Source organism: Sesamum indicum, linkage group LG3 (assembly GCF_026168435.1).
Source record: "Sesamum indicum cultivar Baizhima isolate 11 linkage group LG3, ASM2616843v1, whole genome shotgun sequence".
In the NCBI taxonomy this organism is placed as follows: Eukaryota; Viridiplantae; Streptophyta; class Magnoliopsida; order Lamiales; family Pedaliaceae; genus Sesamum; species Sesamum indicum.
The window spans coordinates 15,409,620-15,432,327 of record NC_142659.1 but is presented as its reverse complement, the minus strand read 5'-3'; the positions used below and the strand labels follow the sequence as shown (position 1 = coordinate 15,432,327).

Genomic DNA, 22,708 nt, shown 5'->3' with positions numbered 1-22,708 from the left:
ATATAATTATAATGTAATTATGAAATAATTTTGGTTTATATGAAATTCGGGAATTTCTAGAAAAAAGAACTTTCTGAAAATTACGTTTTCCACCCCAAAATTTATGTTTAATTCCTCTTTCAACTTCAATGCGCTTTCCTTTCTAGAAACCTTGTGCACTGCCAAAATAAAGTCTCGGGATTGGACCACGGAGGAGCTCCTCGTGGTCATCGAGCGCCCCCGCCGCGCCGGAAAAACCAGATAGCGTTTTGTTTTGCTTGTCCTCGTGTTGGATTTGTCTGCGACGCTCAAAGTAAAGCTAGTCGCGAATCTTCCTTTCCTTGTGTTTTACTACAGCTACTTTTACCTTCGTTTGCTAGTTTTTTACAGCTCCAAGTAAAAGAGAAGAATCCAGCGTCGCCCGTAGTCAAGAGTCACTTTGTTTTCCAATTTATTCCTGAATTTGGGAGAAGAATAACAGTAGCTGATCTAAATCTCCAAAACCCTGAGTTGGCTTTCTGAATTGTGTCGCTGAACACACTGTGTGCTCTGTGTGGTTTTCGGAATTTTTTCGGCGGTAGTTTAAGTCGCCGGAGAGCCCGATGGGCTGCACGCAATCTAAGATCGAGAACGAGGAGACTGTGAACCGATGCAAGGAACGGAAGCAGCACATGGAGCGGGCGGTCACGGCAAGAAACAAGTTCGCCGCCGCCCACTCAGCCCACGCCATGTCCTTGAAAAACACCGGCGCTGCCCTCAGCGACTTTGCCCAGGGTGAGGTTGTGTATCCGACGTCCTCCGGCCCTGGGGTTGCTCCTCCGACATCCTCGGCCAGCGTCGGAGGCGCCACCCCTCCTCCACCGCTGCCTCCTTACGAGAATTTCCCTCCTCCTCCCCCTCCCCTCCCGGCATCCTTCACCAACTCATCGCCCCTCCAACGCGCCGCCACCATGCCAGAATTTTCAATCCCTACACCCGATAACAAACACTCCGATCCAATAATTGAGGAAGAAAACGAAGAGGATGTTGAGACAGAGAGCACCCATAGCTTGAAACGACGTAGTAAGAGTGGGGGTAGAGGTGGAATTCCAACTCCGGAGGTTATGGAAGACGAGGTTTTGCATCAGCCACGAAAAAATGATCAACGTGATCGCGAGCAGCCTCAGCCGCAGCCGCAGCCACAACCGCCACCCCCGCCGGAGAATAAAGGGATGTCGTCTTGGGATTACTTCTTCTCCATGGAGAATGTCCCAGGGCCCACATTAGCGGAGGTGGATGAGAATAGTGTTGAGAGGGAGGAGATTGAACGGAAGATGCTTGAAGAAAGGGCTAGGAGAAGGGAAATGGAGGGGAAGAGTGAGAAACCAGAGCCAGTGGCAGAAACAGTGGAGAAGGTGAGTGAACTCCCACCGCAGCCACCACCACCAGAAGCGGCAATGGCACCATCGAAGGTTGTGAAGAGAGTGAAACAAGGTGTTCCACCTGAGGGAAAAAAGAAGAGTGGAGGGAATAATGTGAACTTGGTGCAAATATTTGTTGAGCTGGATGATTGTTTTCTCAAGGCTTCAGAGAGTGCTCATGAGGTTTCTAGGATGCTAGAGGCTACCCGCTTGCATTATCACTCCAATTTCGCAGATAAAAAAGGTATAGGATCATTTTATGGCTTGCGTTTAATATGGTTGGAACTACAGATTTTCTCTTTCGATCTTATTGTTGGTCTTATTGCTCTTTGTTGTGACTTTTTTATGTAATGAATTGTGGGAAATTCTTGCATCTAAATGAAGCAAGAATGTTTTGATGCTGATGGTTTTCTCACCTTATCAGGTTTTGTCATCGGTTGTTGAATTTACATGATGATGAATTACTCAAGCAGATTTTAAGCATTGTCTCCTTTATTGGCAGGTAATATTAATCATTCAGAAAGGGTGATGCGTGTCATAACATGGAATAGGTCCTTCAGAGGTTTGGCTAATGCCGATGATGGGGCGGACGACTTTGATTCAGAGGAGCATGAAACTCATGCAACGGTGTTGGACAAGATGCTGGCATGGGAGAAAAAGCTTTATGATGAAGTGAAGGTATCATCAAGCTCCTATCTTGTTACTACTTTTTTCTCTCATGCAAGTAGTCACCACTCTAATTTATTCAAGCTGGGGAACCATGCTTTTGACCTCTTTGTTGCATTCAGCTTGTATTCTTCAAATGCTTTTGAGTTAGTTGCAATTATATGAGTTTTTGGCTGGAATTGAAATTTCTATACCCTGTTTTCAGTCATTAAGACCAGATAAAAATATAAGGTTGATGCTAAAATCTTTCTCATCTGGAAAATAAATTTTGCCTGTCTGCATGTGTTCATGTAGCATGGCGTTCTTTTCTCATGCTGAAGTATAATCTAGTGCTCTTTCTCAAAGTAAATCATGTCATTACATTAAAAAGAAAAAGAAAAGAAACACTGTGCCTTAATAAATTATTCGACTTGTGATTTCTCGTTTTTATTGGAATATAACAAAAAACTAGCGGATGATATATAACAAACTATTGCAGACAGTGAAGTAACTTGTAAGAGAATGATAGCAAGATGGATTGACAGTTTTTCTAGTGAGGTTCTCTTAGATGTTCTACCCATGTGTTCTTTAGTGAGTGAGGATTACCACCATTAATTTAATTGTCAGCGGCAAGCAAGACTGCTATCTGCCTGCAACTTTCTCCATGTGGCCCTCACCCTGCAATATACATTTAGGAAAATTTTGGTCTTTAGACAACACCTTCAAAAGTTTATGTTTGGTCAACAAGCCTCTTCTTTAAAACTAAGAAGCAAATACTTAATCATTTGTGTCATTGTGCGTTGAGAATGTGTTTGTTGTCTATTGTTTGGTGCTCACCAGGCAGGTGAGCAGATGAAACTTGAATATCAAAAAAAGGTTGCCTCGTTGAATAAGTTGAAGAAGCGCGGTTCAAATACAGAAGCGTTAGAGAGAATGAAAGCAGCAGTAAGCCATCTGCATACAAGATATATTGTCGACATGCAGTCCATGGACTCCACTGTTTCTGAAATTAATCGTCTGCGTGATGAACAACTCTATCCAAAACTTGTTGCTCTCGTGGATGGGTGAGTTCTTATGCACTTCTTCGGGGAAAGTATATTATGTATCTATCTGGGCTCTTTTTGAGTAGTCTGTAGATTTATTTCATTAGCATTTGCTGTGGTGTACATGGTTTAAATGGTGAACATCACCAGTTTGCCCTCAGCTGGCAACAGAATGACAAGAGAAAACAAGGTTAATACAGCTTATTGCTTGTCACAATAGTGAAATGAAGTCTTCAGCTGTGAAGTGCTGCATGTTGTTCCAGTAGACTTACAGTACTTTAAGGTTATGGGTGCAAGCATATGCCAGATTTATCATTATTATGCAGAAGTAGGTTATTCACTTTTGAGGTTGCCATTAGACCAGTATTTTAAGGGGAGAATCTCATTTACATCCTGAGTTGTAGGGTAAATCCTTGAAAAGATATTCCAAATTTCTCCCTTGACTAATATTACTGGAAACCATTTACACTTCTGAATGTGATTGTTTACCTTCTTAATCACCATATCTCATTTTTCACTTTTCAAAAATTAAGCAAATATAGTTTATGCAAAAAATACGAGTCTTTTTCCCTTTTCTTTTTGGGGGGAGTGGGTGATACTATGAAGTCACCTATCAATTATTCCACTTATATCATAGCTATTTCTCTGGAGTGGGATGCTTTTAGACTATTCTCCTTCTGAGAATTGTAAAAAGAAGCATCAGTACCAAGTGGTGGGAGAATTAATTGCTTGGCCTAATGTCAATGCTTTTGTAAGTTGACAATGGTCTAAGTTATCACTACACACCCATCTTTTTGTATTTCAACCAATCCTTAAATTTGGATTGGCTATTCACTTCCATTGCTGTGTAGTTCTTCACATAGGTGATACCAAAATTCCCATACAGGCTGCAGGTATTTTGCTGTTCTAGTTCTTGGTGAAAATTGTTAGGTTAGGTCTGTTAACACTTGTCTCATTTCTTTATTCTTTCAGGAACATATACTGCATTCTATGATAGATTGTAGGATTGGACTTCTTGTCTGTTTCCTTTCTGCATTTTGTTCTGAATATTCTGGCTGTTGCAATGGCTTTCACAGGATGGCTACAATGTGGGAAACGATAAGAATACACCATGAGAATCAATCCAAGATTGTTCAAGCTTTGAGGTTATTGGACATATCTCAAGCTCCAAAAGAAACGAGCGACCATCACCATGAACGCACACGCCAGTTGGGCGGTGTTGTTCAGGAATGGTACACAAATTTCAGCGAGCTCATGAGCCAGCAGAAAGAATACATTAAAGCACTTAACAGCTGGTTGAAGCTAAATCTTATTCCAATAGATACAAACTGGAAGGAGAAAGTTTCGTCTCCTGGCCGACCTCAGAACCCCCCGATACAGATACTTTTACATGCCTGGCATGATTATCTGGAAAAGCTGCCAGACGAGCCCGCAAAAGCATCTATTAATAACTTTGCGGCCATCATAAAAACCATATGGCAATATCAGAAAGAAGAGTTGGATTTCAGAAACAGATGTGCAGATTCAAGAAAAGACCTCATCAGAAAGACCCGAGATTTTGAGAATTGGTATAACAAGTACATGCAGAAGAGGACGCCTCCAGACGACATGGATCCAGACAGGACACATGATAAAGATCTTATCGCCGAAAAGCAGCTAATGGTGGAAGCTGCGAAACAGAAATTGGAGGAAGACGAGGAAGCCTACCAGAGGCAATGCATTCAGGTTAGAGAGAAATCCCTTATGAGTCTCAAAAGCCATTTGCCTGAACTTTTCCGGGCTCTGTCCGATTTTTCACTTGCCTGCTCGGATATGTATAGTACCTTGAGGTCCATCTCACGTTCGCGGAACAGAAACGAGGTCTGATAAAATGGGATTCTTTTTTTCTTTCTTCTTTTTCCCTGTGTGTGCTTGAATCATATGTTTTTCCCCTATGTATTTTTACAAATAATTGTCACTTGTTGTGCTTTGTTGTGAAAATAGCTGCAGGAAACTGTTGAATTCTATTTATTAATATTAGTCTTCTTGCATGTATAGCAACCTTATGGGATTGTTAGTTGATTCATCCTTATATGGTACTCTTGGCAAACTTATTTCCTGTAAATTAACTTATTTTGTGTTTATTTACACATGCATTCTGTAAAAATCTACTATTTATGCTAGAGTTTCATGCTACTTTGTAACATGTGCCATAGGGATGATTCCCCCCTTCTCGCCCAATTTAGGGTCTGTTTGTTTGTGTTTTTATTTTTATTTATCAATTTTTAAAATAGTAATTTAAGTGAAAATATGTTCATTTATATATATTTTTATTCAAAGTATATCACTACTTTGATCTTACAGTTCAATATAAAATTTAATTTTATTAACTGATTTAAATATAATTTTATTTTACATGATAATTTATACAAAATTAAAAGATACATATTTTTCACTGAAAAAATAAAATAAAAACACAAATAGGGCCTTAAGTTGCAATAAGTGAAGAATTTGAAAGAAAAAATAGAAAAAGCGCCGCATTGGTCGGCCTAATTTATTTAATTAGAGTCGTGTTCCTTAAGGCACAGCACAGCAGCAATCATAGGCTGTGGCGCGATTGATGTGTGTCAACCTATGTTTGCCCAGTCCGACATTAATTCTCTCCTATACCCATTCCTCCAATTCTACAATTCACAACCACTGACGCGTAACCAGACATTCATTACTAATCCCGAGTTCAGTTCGAACTGCAGAATATAGCAGCGAGAAAACCAACGAGAACCGCAGTTGACCCCACCCGGCCCAACCTCTCTCTTCCCCCTCCTCCCTCTGTTTGTATCTGTACGTATATATTTGGTTGTGTGTGTATAGATTGTATAGACCACACACACAAACACACATATATTTATATACACATACATAAACATGACTGCCATAAAACATTCCGCTGCGCCGTCGGATCGGCAGCCGCTCCTCTCCGAACCCCAATCTCCCCAACCCCAGCCCCCGCAATACGTCATTGTTCTACCTCCCTATCCTCCTCCCCACCGCCACCGTCTCTTCCGTAAGTCATGGCAGCGCTGCCTGTTCTGCTTTGCCACCTTCCTCTTATTCCTAATTGCCGCCGCCTACCTCCTCTGGCCCTCCGACCCAGAGCTCTCCATTGTTCGGCTCCGCCTCGAGCGCCTCCGTTTCCACATTCGCCCCAAAATTTCACTCGACTTAACTATGGACCTCACAGTTAGGGTACGGAATCAAGATTTTTACGAGCTTGACTATGATTCCTTGCTCGTTGCGATCGGATACAGGGGGAAGAGGCTAGGGTATGTGACTTCGGATGGTGGGCATATTAAGGCGCGTGGGTCATCGTACGTCAACGCCACGCTCCAGCTCGATCGGGTTGAGATTTTGAGTGATGTGGTTCTGTTGATTGAGGAGTTAGCGAAAGGTGCGGTAACGTTTGATACGGAGTCCGAGATTAGTGGGAAGCTCGGGGTTGTCGTTTTTGACTTGCCCTTGAAGGTAATCCTGCTTCTAGTAAAACTATATGACGTCATGATTTTTTTAGCGATTTTAGAATGTGCAAGAAGTTTCTGCTTCTTCATAGTGGATAATGCGTGGGTTAAGTACGAATATGATGCACTCTGTGGATTCAGTTGCTTGTGATAGTTTTTACTTTGAGCGCGTAGCTACTTGCTTCTATTGGTGATTTATGTTGGATGTCTAGTTGAGTAAGGGAGTCATAATTTTGTTCAGTGATTAAGGTAAAGTGGTTGAATTTGAGTTTTAAGATATCAAGGAAAGTTCCCGTATTGTTTCGAGATGGTTGGACATAGTTTGTTGCTCGTGCTTCAGCAACCAAAAGTTCCACTTAGTTTATACTTGTTACAAAATGATTTTCAATGTAGACCTGGGTAGAGGCGTGGAAAGAGCTGTGGAAGTGTTCTTTTTCATCTCGAGGTTGGGATGGGGGAGCTTAATTGACCCTTGATTGTGGAAACATGTAAGAAAAATGATATTTTAGCTTGAACTAGAAAGATAAAAAAGAATTACAACAAATGTGATTTAAGAAATATTATTTCAAGAGTACGTAGTATGTATTCTAAATTCTTACTTTGTACAGCCATGCCATTCTAGATGCAAGGGGCAGTGAAGAACGTTGTTCGTCTTAAATTTGTATGCTTCCAAATTTTTTGATCTATGTGGTACATGTTGATAGATGTAGACTGGAACATGTTGGTGTATTGAATTGGGTAATTCACCCACTGGATAAATTTGGCCGCTGCATAACAGTCTTTGACTTTTTTGTGCATTTTCCTAACCAGCAGCTCCAATCTTGTTAATAATTTTGAAAGATATATTAATATAATCTAGTTCAAGTATGCTTGAAATCTTCCTCTCTGTGATCTGCTGCAGACAAAAGTAAAATGTGAAGTGATTGTAAATACAAAGAACCAAACGGTTTCCCGTCAAAGTTGCTATCCTGAGGTAAGCTTTAATTCCTTGCTGATTTGACCAATATTCTAATTGTTCGTCCTCTCATACCTTCACTATGAACACAATGGAAGATTAAAAGGATAAGATATATCTTCATTTTTTCCCTTGATTTGTAGCGAGCTTCTGTGCCGCTAGACACTTCCAGTTGATAAATGCAGAAAATAAAATACTTTCTTTATTTGACTGTGCCAGCCAATTCTTTATGTTGAGATCAAACCAAATCAGAATCGATTTTATTTCAACCTTCTTGGGGTAGTAGAATAATTGACTTTACCAAGTTGATATGGGTGATTTCATCAATTAATTTACAAGATCTCACCCCTTGTGCATTTTACTGGATGTAGGCTGAGTTGCTTGTGCTGTCTGGCTGAACCACTTTATCTTTGTCTTGTTCATTTTCTCTCTTTGCCTTATTCATTGAATTCAACATTTTACACCGCCCCTCTTTCGTGGCCTGCAGGCTCTAATTCTCGAGTAAATTGTAGCTAGATTCTTTTTTGAGATTTATATGGTATAACTAATTTCTGGCTCTCAGTGCTGAGGATATGTGGGATGTTGAACAGGTTTCTGAAGTGAGTAAGGAGTAAGTGTTACAACATCCAGATAACTGGTGAACAGAGAGAAACTATATAATTTTCACAGATTTCCTGTCAGTCTTTGTGTAATCATATTCTCTGGTCAAGAATTGTGTACATGTTCTATTTCGTGTATATTCATCTTCCTTTAAAACAAACTAGAGACATATGCACAAACTCACCCCTGAGTTTGGCTTTGCTGCATTGGGTGGTGTGTAGAACCTAGTATCTGGGTCCTAAGGTCTTAGATTGAAAGTACATATGCATTTTCTTTCTTGTCCATAACCATTGATTTGTACAAGAACACATTTATAGGCCATATTGCCAATAATACATACATTTTATTGTATATCATTATTGATTCTTACAGAAACATGATGACATTGAGAAGGGATACAGTGTACTTGCAATGGACTTAGTTCTTAGATGAGCTCGGCTTGGTCTAGAGCCGACTAACCCACTGATATTGTTGATGATGGTGCCTACACCTGAACGAACCGGGGTGGCTGCTGGGCGAACACACGCACACTCTTGTAATCCCACCACCATCCTCAGCCAGTCTGCCACGATTACTAGCTGTTCCTTGACGTCTTGCAGTCTCTTGTGCGGCTGCTTCCACTGCTGCAACCCATTGCCTGTGGGGACTGGCTGGCGTGTAAGCACTTGGCAAATCAGCACCTGGGTAGCACATCTTTCCCTTTCCTTCTCTGAGATAGTGTTTGTGAGTATGAGCAAGTGAAGAGCAGAGGATCATCATGGGGCTATATAGGCAGAAAAAACAAGAAAAAGTTGGGATTTGGGGGTGGTGGGCTTAGGATTGCTTTCACCGGAAAGGGATTGCTTTGGGCCTCAGCTTTAGTAGACTGGTACCATCTTTCCATGCGAAGCTTATCCCGCAGAATTTCGCCCTTCCCAGAAAAGGAAAAATAAATATTAGTGGGCAGGAAAGAAGTAAATAAAGGCTTTTATAACTAACAATATCATTTTATTGATAAACTTTGAGTGCGCGGTGACAAGTCTTAAACCACTGGTGAGCTGGGAACTGGGGATTTCTTGAGTTCTTTGAAAGGGAAGAAAAGTTGATACTTGGTTGTATGAAGGAGAGAGGTAAGCAAATAATATCCACAACTTAGTTGAAAGGGGTTGATATGAACATCTACATGGGAAGAATAGTGTTGGAGTAGATACATGTTTGGTCTTCACTTTTGAGTATGAAATGAAATAGGAGCCGGTCTGCATCATCTTAACAATTGGCCACCATTAATGCTCCATTTTGACTCTCCAATTCCCATTCTCCCACCAACAAATCCTTCCTTTTCTATTATTTGCAACTGTTGCAGCTCAGCAGCAGCTGCTTAATCCATTTGATCTATTACTTTCCACAAACCAACAGTAAATTCTAACCCCAATTGAGTTTGGTCGGACTTGTACCAATTATAAGGCAAGTGGAAATAACTTGTTTTGTAATTATTATATATTTAAAAAAAAGTGATCAAACACATAGAAAATATATTACACTTGCTCAATGAAACTTGGTTCAAGTAAAAATTTTCCTAAACCAACTAATATATTCAACATTCACTCGTAACAACTTGTAGCTCGTCACTTGTACATGGAGGATCCTCCCAGTTTGCTGGGATCTTCATGTGAGTCTTGTGACAGATTCACTATTGTAAGCTGTGTTTATGATTCTATTTAAATATTTTATAATGTTGTATTTGGATTGGTTGATTTGGATCTAAGAGTTTCAAATTCATAATAACAGATTTACCAAATTTGTTTAGATGAAACAACGCCACAAAACAATTCAAATTCTTGAACTATATTTTGTAGTGTTGAAATGTATTTCAAATTTGTTTAATATCAAGTCATTTAAAATTATTATTCTAAATCATCCCATCAAATCCAAATTGCCCCCATCCAACATTAATAAAGATTGCAATATTAATCATACTTGTATTCATCAAAAGCAACAAAACTACCCACCATTGCATCTACTAGTTCAAAAAGAGGGAAAAGAACAATAAATAAATAGAGAGGATAGAATTCAATCTCATCTTAATGACAAAAAGAGAGAGAGAATTCTTCCTACTTTTAATGATGAGAAGATAAGGGAATGAAAAAGCAAGACACCGCTCTTAAATGCCCCAACCCTTTTTTCCTCCTCTTTTTCTCAACTTGATGATGGATATATTGAGAGATCCATCTTCCATTCTATGTCATGTTATGACTAAGACCATTATATTATTTTTTTTTTAAATATTGACAACAAATCATTGACAGCACATTAATGATACCACTAATTCACACAACCAACTTCCGAATCTGATTCAATTCTCTACCTAGTCAACTCACTTCACATAATTCTCATCATCAATATCATTCATCTAGATTTTTTGTCTGATACTCAAAATCTCAAAAATATGACCAATTAGAAGGAGCTTACTTGAACAAATTACGTATATCAATAACTATTATTGTAATATACTATCAATTACTACTAAAATTTATCAATATATATGCATTCTATTAACGATTTTCAACTTTTGTCAATTAAATTATACTTTATTAACTATCAAATCCAAGAGTTGAAATGGCATTTCTTCCCCAATTAGAACCTTATTGCATACTAGAAGTCACTTTAAGACATTTTGAAGCAAAATGACAAAATAGGCCTTCAAGAATTGGCACATGCTATACCCTTGCATTGTCGACCATGTTTTCTACACAACGCCCAAAGCCATATGACTACTCAACACAAAAGGGTCAAACATCCATACCCAAAAAAGAAGATCGCATCATCACCCCACTATAAATACATATATATCTATATCCCACTTGTTTAATTTCCACATACACAACATTCCTCATAGATCCACACACACTGAAACTTTTTCTCTCCAAGAAAAGAATGGATCAAGAACCATGGCCGCCCTGCAGCTCAAGCCACGGCTGCTGGCCGGCAACCTATTCCAGTCGGAAATACGACCGGTTCGTGTCGTACAACATGGCCGTGTCGACAAGATCATCGAAAGCTCCCATCTGGAGACAGCTGTGGAGGAAGTTGAAGAAGGAGAAGAAGAGGATGTTCCGTCGTCAATGTTATTGTTCCAACTCAATGAGGTTCACTTATGATCCACACTCCTATTCCCAGAACTTTGATCAGGGCTCCATCTGGGCTGATCCTGACGACCTCTCCCGCTCGTTTTCTGCCCGGTTCGCAGTCCCATCCACAATCTTTGACAAGAACAGGTTGATGGTTTCATGAGAGAGAGAGAGAGAAGGGATTCTTTTCTTGTGTTTTAGTGGTGATTAGAGATGTAATTAAGTTTAGTTTCTGTTAGAATGATGATTATAGTTTGGAGTTAAGGACAATGGGGTACGTTTTGATGATCAAAATTTCTCGAGAACCCTTTTGTGTTCAATATTTGTATCTTGATTTACAAGCAAAGTCAGATGCTTTAGGAGGATTAATCTCCTTTTATTGATTTCTTCATTCTCATCATCACTTTAATCTTGACCTTTTTTTTTAAGAAATTCCTTTATATAATATACAATGAATTCATCGTATAATTATTTCTATATTCAAATAATCGAATATTTTAAACAAAATAATAAATTATTATAAAAATAGACATACACACATCCATATTCACAAAATTCAAACTTATATAATTTTTTTAATTGTAATACTTTAACCTTATAGATCAACAAAGTTGTCTTTTTGATGTTGAATTGAAGGAAGTGATGACTCATGACCAGACAAATGGAATCCACATCATATCTTTTTCCATTCTTTTTTTCTTTTTTAATGAAAAAACTTAACTCCAAGAATTAATTAATCATTCACATTGGTTGGTGTGGGCTATGTGAGCTTTGCTGTCTTTTCTTGAATCAACAATTACTATTCCACTCTCCAATCTTAGACTATAGTTTTTAAATATATTAATTTTTTTATATTTATATTATTGAGTACACATTCTGACTCTATTAATCTAATGTCATTGCTCTGCAGCTTTAATGCTTACTATAAAATTTTAACCTAATTACCCAACTAGTACCTATATTGTTTACAATTTTCTTTTTTCTATTATAGTTATATTAAGTTTCATTTACTAATAATCAATTATTACTATTAAACATTTATAATTAATTAATAATTATTAACATAGATCAACATCCCACATTAGTAGGATTTGACTCCACAATTAAATTTCATTTTCCAACTAAATTAGACCTCATTTGACTTTACTGATTCGATTGTTGGAGTCACTTTAGGATTCGACTCCTAGTAATGTCATTCAGTATTGCAAGAAACAAACTATAATTTAAATAGAAAATTTCGTCGACCAGAAGTTTTGATTGGAGCGCCTTGATACGATATTTTTTTCGACCCTTATCAGTATTTGTAGAACTAAATTATTGACAATATTAATTTAAATTAACTGACATAACTTGACTACATGCAATGCAATATTCCCTGTATAATTATTTAGGCCATTACTTATAATCAAATATTTATTTAAATAATTATTTCGGTTGTAACCAAAATATTCTTCACAACTTATCATCAAATTCTATTGAAAAGATTCAACAACCAGAGTAGGTAAGCGGGAGAATTAAATTAATCTTAGTATGTTTTAATAAATATTAATGGTCTTAATGTTATAGGGGTCGATCTGCAATTAAGTAAATTTATGGGGTAAGTGCCAGCTTCTTTGTACAGACAAAGAGAGTGAATTCTGCTGCTACATTTGACTTAAACTTCTGCTCACATTCAATTAATAATACCTTTCTAACGGTAAAGGAATTTATATCATTTGTTTTTATACTTTGGATTCCCTTTTCGGCTCATTAATTTAATAAATATAATATAGTGTGATTACTATACTCATAAATTATATATTAATTTCACTTTAATGTAATTTCAAGAATTGTGAGGGGCTTTTGAGTAAAATCCTCTTTTAATTAATATCTGTTTAAAATATAAATTTTAAACAGATATTTTTTTTTCAAGAAAAAAGAGGAATTTCATAATTTTTTTCCCAGACGTCGTAAGTATAATTATGTACGTTTTTGCCCTTCCTTATTCTTGATCGAGACGATCGAAGCATGTTGTTTAGTGGGATTCTTTTTAAGTGAATTGGTTACGATTATATTATATATTTTAATTATTAATATAAAATATTTATATTGAATCAATAATTACTATTAAAATAGGACCGATTGTCTTATTTTTGCTATTTACCAATTCTGAATTGCCCTTGTTCAATTGTTGCTTCTATTTTATTTTTTCCTTTAACTTGTATTTACTTAAAAAATAATAATTATTATTATGATTATTATTGACTACGTAGTCATAAAATGATAATTGAACATTTTTTAAGTGATTAATATTATTAAATTTGGAGTCATTATCAGTCTCTTAGATGTAACAGCTCTAATTATTTCTTATGTAAAAATATTTACATTATTATTATAACGAGGATGAATTCTTCTGTTGTATTTGACATTAGGTATGTTCAAAAACTGTTAGAATAATCATCCATCTTTTACTTAGAATTGCAATTTCTAGAAATTCTTTTATGTTCTAACAATATTTGTAATAATTTTTATTTCCAGGCACATTAACAGACTGCATGAGGTATATATGCTCTCAAGTGGGACTTTAGACAAGTAGACAAACCATGTTATAATTTGTAAAATGGAAACCTAGTAGTGGTCTTGTAATAGAAGAAACTATGTATTCATACAAGAAAATCAAGACAAATATGCTTTGTTTAGTCATTACTGATATTATAATTATCGTTTTAAATCTGTCTTTAAGTATATCGAATGATATAATAAATTTAATTTTTTTTAAAAAAAAATAGAAACTACTGAACTAGATCATAAACGATGATATCGATATTTTACTTTATGACAACATTATATTTTCTTGCAAAGCCCAACGGTTCGAGTTGGGCAGTTTTAATATTTAAGTGTGGGACATGAAATTTCTCAATTATATAGAGCTACTTTAAAAAAATCTTTTTTAACTAAATGTACTAAAATACCCTTTGAAAAATTCCATGCACATCAAGTACTGTTCTTACATATTCTATTTAGAATAATAGTTTGTAGCTTAGAGTCAAATTGCAGGAATGGATGGAACAGATTGAAAGTGCTCACCACCATAAAATGAGGTAGGCCCTCCATTTTGACTGTATCACTATCTCTATCTGCATTTTCTCTAGCTACTAACCATATTTATATATTTATATATATATATATATATGTATAATACTCTCTAGGCTCATTCCTTCTGTCCAAAGTTAATGTTGTCTGTTCAAAACTATTGTACTCATATGTAGAAAATCATGGATATAGACAAGTACGAAAGAGCTGAGATAACATGATTATCATCCTTAAATTCTTGAGCCATTGGAAGAAAAATGAAATAAGATATGCTCGCGACTCGTTTTTTATTGAACCCTTTAAGGAATCTTATTTATTAATCACTAATCGATCACAACAGTTCTAACCCTTACGGGTGTTTAATTTATAGTAATAAAGTTTGAAAGTTCGAAACAGTACAGATTGCGTCACGTCAACAATGGGACCGATATTGTACTGAAATGATATATTGTAATATACTTCCCCACCAAGTTCATATAAAAACTAATGATTATTTTTTTATATATCATTCTACACGAATGTGAGACGTGTACGAAATATATTTTTAATGATACAAATTATGTAAATTTTATATATCCGATGTACGTATGTATAGGTACAAAAATAGGATAGAAATTTAGATTGCAGCATAAATTGATAAAGCGAAAGTTTTGGTAAGAGTTGAAGTTGAAGAAGTAATGAAGTTAAATGGTTGGTAACTTAGAAATGGCTGTTGCTTTAAAAACTCTCTTTTCTCATATATATTTCAATATCTGCAAATTGCAATGAATAGATTCTGACTCAATGTAGTAGCAAGGAGGAATGTATCTTTACTTTCTTTTCCTCTCTATTTTGATATTTTAATATTAATCGAGGTGGAGTTAGATGAGACTTTAGAATTTATCAATTTTGAGCTTATGAATTGAGTATTTGATTTATTTTTTAATTCTGTTTATTCGCTATTAAAAATCAAGAGAATTTTCTGTAAAATAAAGTTTTAGATCCTTTAATGATCAACTAATTTTGTTCTGCAATAATCTAGTGTTACTGGAGACAAAGTAGACAAGGGAAGACGGACGGATAGAGGCGGCAGGGGAGGGGAAGGGGCGAGGGGAGGGATGGTGGGCGGCGATTGGCGGGAATTGGAAAAGGGCGCATAGCTTGGAGGTGTGGCGATGGTGGTGAAGCTTGGAGCTGGCCACGGGGTTGGGGTGCCGGTGCCGGTCGGGGTGGGGATGGGGATGGTGGAGACTGATAATCACCTCCCCTTTAAGGGGGTAATTGCTTATTTTTTAAAAGATATGGAGGTAATTTAGTATTTATTTTTCATAGGGGTAAATTGCACATTTCCCATATCACAGGGACGTGGCTTGCAGTTTTTCGACAAAACTACCATGAAACTAGTTATTAATATATATCATCTAAAGTGGAAACTAAGTACATAGACCAGTGAATGTTAGCATTCATATTCCGGAATTTCATCATTAATGATGCCTGGTAACTCATCAAAGCAAAGCTTCTCCAGTCCAGGGGGCTCCCGGTGACCCCAAAGTTATAACCACATCTGCACCAAGAACAAATTTTGGACAATAGCATTAATCGATCAAAGTTCTTTGATCTACTTTCGAACAACAAATACTAGTCAAGATGAGTACTATGATGCGTCAGTTACATGAACTAGAAATATTTGTTCAGATAAAAAAAAAAACTAGAAATCTATCTACCTTAGCAAGGTGCCAAGAATCATCAGAACATTCTCAAGCATCATATAAGAATACAGTTTAGTGCAGAAGTCAGTCGAGAACATGCTTAGATTCAATTCTGAGGCAAGAACGTAACCAAAACGGATAAGACTACCCAAAATGTCGATGAAAGAAAACGTTATACTTACTGGATGAGACCAAGTCCAGGAGCCGAATTTTCACAAATGCAAGAGTCATTACACTAGAGAAAGGCCACATACAACAATCGCCAAGTAAAAGCTGCAGTCTATTAAGATAGCACGTAGTGTATGATGCAGAACCACTCCCCATTCCAACATCTTAATGGCTCCTACCCAGTTATATCCATCGACCTCAATATTTGGTTGGCTATCGACCTCTTGTCCTTGGGCATAAAGTGCTAATCTTGCAGCCACTATCAACATGTCTGTTAACAAGACTGCGTAGAGAGGCCTATAAGCAATAAGGCTCTTTGATTTTACGACATCGTGTGGAAGATTAACGTGGGACAGAACTACAAGAACGGCTATCACAAATGTACAGATAGCTCGCGTGTCTTCTGAGGAGATAATACTGAAAATTACTTGTTTGGGGGTTATAAAACCTCGATGGTATTCAGAAGGTTTGTCAGGAAAATTTGCTTTGTCTGCAGCGTTGGAAACACTTGAATTGACAAGAGATGATTGCTCAGGCTTCTGCAGATCAGAAACTCTGATTCCTGATGCATTTGCTTTAGAAACTTCCTCACAATTATCATGGCTTATTTGTGCATCAGGCACATCATTTCCACCTTCAAGACCAATCATAGAGAAGCACCATAAACAATCATGATGTAGCATAAATATTAGAAAAATCGACATATAATACACTTTCAATCATCAGTAGTTTGTAACTCATAACACAAGTCCATATCATGTGAACCGAACCAAAAACCAATGAAACACGAGTAACGGCCAAATTTGATCGCTAGCTATCACGCTTGCAGGCTGCCCTCAATTGTGACACGCACTCTTTCCTTTCCTGCTAAATCAGGACAGATTTTCTATCCCATATAAGGAAACTATTGATTAACTCCATTTGTGATCATTACCTCCATGTCATCTGATCCAAACCTGTGGTGGGTAAGATCCATCAAGGTATAAAACCATAACTATGTGCCTTTGATGGATAAAACCATAACTATGTGCCTCTATTTCCTTTTCTGCTCTAACTTCTATTCCTCAGACAATGTGGCTACAATAGGCCAACCAATATCTAAGATCAAGCATGCAAACAGTAAATGCTGTCTTGATATTTGGCAACATTAATATTCTAACTTACATAACCTCACATATTTTCACAATTTTCATACCATCAAAATAGTAACAAAACCTCAATTTAGTCATGCAAATCAGGATCAAATATCATCAACACCACACAAACAAGGATTCAACATTTAATTAAACAACCCATCAATCAATTCAAACGTAGAAATGAAACACGAGGAAAAAACTACTGAGGAGGGACTTGAATTCATTGCACCATTTCGGTGATCCTGAAAGATAGCGTCGTCGTCTTCATTTGTATATCTGGAGAATGAGCACGACCTGGAAATGTTCGGGTCACGGTTCTGGATCCGGCCCGTTATCAATGCCATACGATCGTTCCCTTGAGACGCTATCTTCTTCCTCCTCGCTTCTCTCTCCATCCCGACGTCTCTCTCTCTCCTCTCTCTGATTCAGCGTAATTAGCAAAGCATTTTGCATTGTGTTTGAACCAATATACATATGTTTTTTACACACACACACACGCACGCACTAATATATATAGTGTGGGAAAATAACATTTTTCGTTCGTCCAATATGTTATGGTCTTTTTTTTTTAATTTGATTTTATTTATTACGATTTTTTATATTATATTACATAATCTTACATTCATTTTTCGTCCAATAATTAACACAGTCTACCTCAATTGCATTTTCATATATTTCCCATTCATTATTAGGCAAAATATTACATGTGAGGACTAAAATTAACAAAAATTTCAATTTAAAAAATACGATATAATAAATAGATCAAATTAAAAACACCCTAACATAAGGGCCAGAAAATATAGCTTTTCCTATATAGTGTTAATTGCAATCTACCCCTTATAAAAATATTAATAGGTAAAAAGTCCCTCAAAATAAAGAAAAAAATGACAATTTGATCCATTAACTTTTCATAGAAAGTTTACAGCATGTCAGTGGATCGTCTTGCCCTTTTTTAAGACTTTAAGGGGTCGTGTTATACGTAACACTTTCTTTATTTATGTAAGTTTGTTTTCTTCCTATTATTGTTTTCATTAGAGTTCAAACTACACTTAAATATATATATATATATATGTGTGTGTGTGTTATATTTTCTTTTTCCAGAAAAAAATTGACCAGAATTTATCATATGAAAGTATGACGTAATAGTTGATGAATTTTGTATTTATCTTTGGTATGATTTTTATTGTTTGATGCAAGGTTAGATATAAAATAAGTGTTACGTTTAATATATTTTTACATTTTTGAATGTTGTAATATTTGTAACTAGTAGCTTTGTGTCCTATAATTTATTGATGGTACTTAAAATATTTTTATTACTTAATAATGGAGCATGTTTTTGTTTAATTTGTCTTTTTAAATGACCGGTAGGGGTTATTTTTATAATTATAAAGTAAATAATGATTTTATTATATTTTAGAAAATATTAATGTAAATAATAATTATTATTACTGTGATGTTCATCACAAGTTGACATATAATTAGGTGAATGAACCACAAGTCACATAAATAATTTATAGCTATTAAATTGAAAGAATATAAATTTAAAAGCAATTTGTGTGTACAAAAGAAAAAGAAAGAAAGAAATATATATTGATGGATCGATCATATAAACATAAAGTAGGTTAATACTTTTAAATAGGCAAATTAATTAATCTATCACGCAAAATCATTTTAGCCGAAAAACTGGCGACCATAGTTTTAGATTTTATGAAATATTTTGCAAGTTATGAGTTTGTTCTTATTTTATTTTTAAGAAAGCTTTCGTGGCTAGTGTTTGTGAATGGAAATGTAAAATGTGTGGTATGGTTTCTCATGTTTTGTGAAATGCTGAGAAGTAAAGATGTTGTTTGGAAAATTGGTGTGAGAATATTGATGCTGCCACACATGTTTGCAACACTAAGTGCCTGTGGACTGGAATTGTAATAAAACTCTACATATATATATCATGGGAAAGCTCCTCAATGTCCCCTGCATTCGCTTCTCATCCCACCAATTGTTGAAGACACAACACCCTAACCAGGAATTTTAATTATATCATCTTCCTCATGCTGTTCAACCAATAATGGATAATCTCAATTTTGACCACATTCGATATTGTTAATGTAGAATGATTTTGGTTTGACCAGACCTGAACGAGAATATTTTTCAAAATTTGGTAAATTAGTACAAGAAAAAGTGCAGAAAAGATATATATGGTCTAAAAGAATTATGTTGATAATGTTGTGCATCATGTTTTGACAAATTTAAGGCATTAATCCGTTCACATGGTAACTACTACTTTTACCAAACTAATTATTTGACTGTCATTATGAATTTTTGCAGTCAAACACTATCATAATCATATCCCATAAACAAAATTCAGATTGGTCAAAGTCTCACCACCACATCGATTTTATTTTTTAAAAAAAAAATAAAAACTTTACAGGCGTGTATCTGCATTATTAGAATCGCGCTTTTTTTTTATTTGTATTAAAAATATTATTTCAGGTGTCCTAATTCATGCCTCTTTTTTTAAAAAAAATATATATATACTTTTAAAAATATAAATGGTGTACAAGCTTTGAAAAGGCATGGATGCAGCCCACAAATTTAAAATGTTAGAAATTTTAGATAATATTATAATTGTTTTTATTTTTAAATTTTTCATAATAAATTGTTGAAAAGATTATTAATAAGCATTAATTTGAAAATCCAGTGAGTAGATACAGTTACCTATAAGCATTCAATAAGTATGAAACCAGTTTACATAAAAATAAAGAGAGAAAAACAAAAAAAAAAAAGGGGGAATGATATTTAATACTTGCTACCACTCATCATATTTATTCAAAAAACAAAAAAAGAATCATTCTTTAAATGAAATTTACCCAAATAATAATTGGGCAAAAGCTTTATACACCTAAATTTCACCTACTACATTAAAACCCAATTAAAAAAAAACACAATGAGGGTGAATTATATATATATATATATAGTGATAGAAGTGGTAATTATATGACTATACTAATATTTTGGTAAATCAAACAATTTAAATGATACATTAATTAGGTTAATACATCAATATATATAACAAAAATTATTGAATAAATTATACTAAACTCATCATATAAAGTAAGATAAACACACGAATGTTTATATTATGACTCAAATTTATTCATAAGACATCAACTTTAATCATTAGGCTAAAATATTATTGGTAGGTGAATTATATTTGACTGATATATGGATAAGATTGATTAACATAAAAAGTAAAAAAGCAGTAGTAAAAAAACTTTGCAGTAAATATTGCCATTAAAATTACTTACCATATATCTTTATGGTGTATGATAAAAAACGTCCATTATTAAATTCTAATTTAATGTCACTCCTAAATTTTGTTTTTATTTTGAAATTTCACTATAAATACAACACCCCATGCTTCCAATTTTTCACTTCAATCCCATTGAGAAAAATCCAAAATTTCAACCAAAAAAAAAAAAAAGGGAAAATGCCAAAGCAAATTCAGAAATCATTTCAAGAATGCCTATCAAAAATCAAAATTTCCAAGAAACAAATCCAGTTACCGTTACGTAGTTGCAAGCACCCCAAAACGCCGTCGTTTACGTCCAGGGGCGGCAAGAAGGAGACCGACGCCGCGACGTTGTCCGATGTCGACCAGTTCTTGTTTGAGAATTTCAGGTCACTCTACCAGAAGGAGTACGAAGAGGAGACCTCGAAGGAAACTGAGCCGAAAACGGCCGCGTTTTTGCTGGAGTCGCCGAGGCTGCTCGACCTTCCTCTGCCGCAAAACCTCTGCCGCTCGGCGAGGTTCTTCGTCTCCTCCGGCTCGACGAGCTCGCTCATCATGGACGAGCCCTGCTCTTCCTCGGCCTCGTCCACGAATGATTCCTCGGTGGAGTCGGAGGAAGCCCCGGAGATCGCGGCGAACGATTCCTCTGCGCCGGACGATTTCATCGCTCTTTTGACGTACTCGCCGAGCCCGTACGAGGATTTCCGGCTTTCGATGCAGGAGATGGTGGAGGCGCGTGTGGAGCATAACGGAAAAGTGGACTGGAAGTTTCTGGAGGAGCTTTTGTTCTGTTACTTGGATTTGAATAACAAGAAGTCGTATAGATTTATACTGCGAGCGTTTGTGGACGTGATCGTGGGTCTGCGAGAGAACTCCGGTAGAATTCCGGTCAGCCGTCGGCCGTGGAACGGCGGAGCTGGGAGAAGGCGGCTCAATCTTAATTGAAGGGGAGGCGCAGTGCATGCATGAACCAATTAATTAAGTCTTTTCAATAAATACAAAACTGTTGTTTTTATTTCCGTATGTGTGTATTACTTTTTCCTGTAGGTGTACGTATATGTATGTATTTGCGCGTGTATTTGTGTGTATTTTTCGATGAACAAGCATTAAAACTTTAAAATATACTGAAGTGCACATTTTTGATATCTCAATTTTTTAAGAATGTCTTTTTTTAAAGAAAAAATAAATATTTCAATCATTTTTTTTCTTTTCTTTTCTCAACCCCAATTCCGTCTCTCAACTTCCACGTTTTTTTTTTTTTCTTTCCCCACAATTTTCTCAATAACTTCTCCCAACTTTTACCTTTTCACTTTTTTTTTGTTTATTTTATTCTAGTATTTATCTTGAAAAGGTATAATTATATTATCGACAATTACATTCTCTTTTCGGTTTAATTACACGTAAATTCCTTATAGTTTAAAAAATAACATTTACTACATCTAAAATGTGCTTTCATCTAACAAATGGGTCATTCCGTTAGTCAAAATTAACTGAATTTGCTAATATTAACAAAAAAAAATGAACGAAAATTAATATTTACTCTTAATTGACTTATTACTGATTTATTATAAGTCAAATACTTTTTTTAGACTAAACTAGTCTTATAACTGTGAGAATATACCTCCTCACATGTATTAACGTATGAAGATATATAGGGATAATTTGATAATAAAAAGATTTATTTGACCTGCAATAAATCAGCAATAAGTTAATAGAAAGTAATTACGAATTTTTATCTTTTTTTTTTATTAATATAAGTAAATTCGATAAATTTTGATTAATAGAGGAAATTATTTATTAGATAAAACAAACATCAGGAAACTAAATATTATTTTTCAAACCACAGAAAATCTATCTATAATTATATTAAATTTCAAGGAAGGAGAGTGTAATTATCCCTTATATTATTTAAATTTTAAATTAATTATACGTATATATAATCTATATATATTTCAAATAGTATATCACTATATTGTAAATGTTCAAAATTAGAGCTAATCATGAGCAAAATCTGTGGCAATACTTTGTTGAAACAATAAGAAAATATTTATAATTATATAAAAACTCATGGAAGTTGGTTGTAACTTACCTTAATAATAATTGAAATTTACCAATCAAATTACAACTTTGTTCAA

At 35.4% G+C, this 22,708-nt stretch overlaps 4 protein-coding genes across 7 annotated transcripts; 3 read left to right on the top strand and 1 right to left on the bottom strand.

The window, feature by feature from the left end:
• Nucleotides 1–146: 146 nt before the first annotated feature.
• On the top strand, nt 147–5,138 carry LOC105157620 (protein ROLLING AND ERECT LEAF 2). Its single transcript, XM_011074039.3, has 4 exons — nt 147–1,623; nt 1,882–2,057; nt 2,865–3,088; nt 4,144–5,138. Exons 1-4 carry the CDS (start codon nt 582–584, stop codon nt 4,931–4,933), a joined length of 2,232 nt encoding a protein of 743 aa, XP_011072341.1. The 5' UTR covers nt 147–581; the 3' UTR covers nt 4,934–5,138.
• A 460-nt stretch (nt 5,139–5,598) lies between these two features.
• Nucleotides 5,599–9,628, top strand: LOC105157619 (uncharacterized). Of its 4 annotated transcripts, none has more exons than XM_088879087.1 (3): nt 5,607–6,568; nt 7,463–7,534; nt 8,489–9,628. In XM_088879087.1, the coding sequence occupies exons 1-3, from the start codon at nt 5,972–5,974 to the stop codon at nt 8,546–8,548; spliced, it is 729 nt and encodes a 242-aa protein (XP_088735213.1). In that variant the 5' UTR covers nt 5,607–5,971; the 3' UTR covers nt 8,549–9,628. The 4 variants fall into 4 exon arrangements, with proteins under 4 accessions (XP_088735214.1, XP_088735215.1, XP_088735213.1 ...); XM_011074038.3 differs by lacking the exon at nt 8,489–9,628 and adding an exon at nt 8,107–8,472 and having other exon boundaries at nt 5,667–6,568; XM_088879088.1 differs by lacking the exon at nt 7,463–7,534 and having other exon boundaries at nt 5,599–6,568.
• A 5,986-nt stretch (nt 9,629–15,614) lies between these two features.
• Nucleotides 15,615–17,749, bottom strand: LOC105157618 (uncharacterized). The gene is made up of 3 exons (XM_011074037.3): nt 17,517–17,749; nt 16,166–16,785; nt 15,615–15,838 (listed from the first exon to the last, which is right to left on the bottom strand). The coding sequence occupies exons 1-2, from the start codon at nt 17,680–17,682 to the stop codon at nt 16,214–16,216; spliced, it is 738 nt and encodes a 245-aa protein (XP_011072339.1). The 5' UTR covers nt 17,683–17,749; the 3' UTR covers nt 15,615–15,838; nt 16,166–16,213.
• Nucleotides 17,750–20,662: 2,913 nt separating this feature from the next.
• OFP14 (ovate family protein 14) lies at nt 20,663–21,718 on the top strand. The gene has a single exon (XM_011074036.3). The coding sequence runs from the start codon at nt 20,772–20,774 to the stop codon at nt 21,516–21,518; it is 747 nt and encodes a 248-aa protein (XP_011072338.3). The 5' UTR covers nt 20,663–20,771; the 3' UTR covers nt 21,519–21,718.
• Nucleotides 21,719–22,708: the final 990 nt, after the last annotated feature.

Coding starts and splice junctions, on each gene's coding strand:
- LOC105157618 (XM_011074037.3), bottom strand. CDS start 17,682: ATGGAGAGAGAAGCGAGGAGGAAGAAGATAGCGTCTCAAGGGAACGAT. Junction 16,786..17,516: donor CTTTCAGGATCACCGAAATG/GTGCAATGAATT, acceptor TTGGTCTTGAAG/GTGGAAATGATGTGCCTGAT.
- LOC105157620 (XM_011074039.3), top strand. CDS start 582: ATGGGCTGCACGCAATCTAAGATCGAGAACGAGGAGACTGTGAACCGA. Junction 1,624..1,881: donor CAATTTCGCAGATAAAAAAG/GTATAGGATCAT, acceptor CTTTATTGGCAG/GTAATATTAATCATTCAGAA. Junction 2,058..2,864: donor AGCTTTATGATGAAGTGAAG/GTATCATCAAGC, acceptor GGTGCTCACCAG/GCAGGTGAGCAGATGAAACT.
- OFP14 (XM_011074036.3), top strand. CDS start 20,772: ATGCCAAAGCAAATTCAGAAATCATTTCAAGAATGCCTATCAAAAATC.
- LOC105157619 (XM_088879087.1), top strand. CDS start 5,972: ATGACTGCCATAAAACATTCCGCTGCGCCGTCGGATCGGCAGCCGCTC. Junction 6,569..7,462: donor TTTTTGACTTGCCCTTGAAG/GTAATCCTGCTT, acceptor GATCTGCTGCAG/ACAAAAGTAAAATGTGAAGT. Junction 7,535..8,488: donor GTCAAAGTTGCTATCCTGAG/GTAAGCTTTAAT, acceptor TGATTCTTACAG/AAACATGATGACATTGAGAA.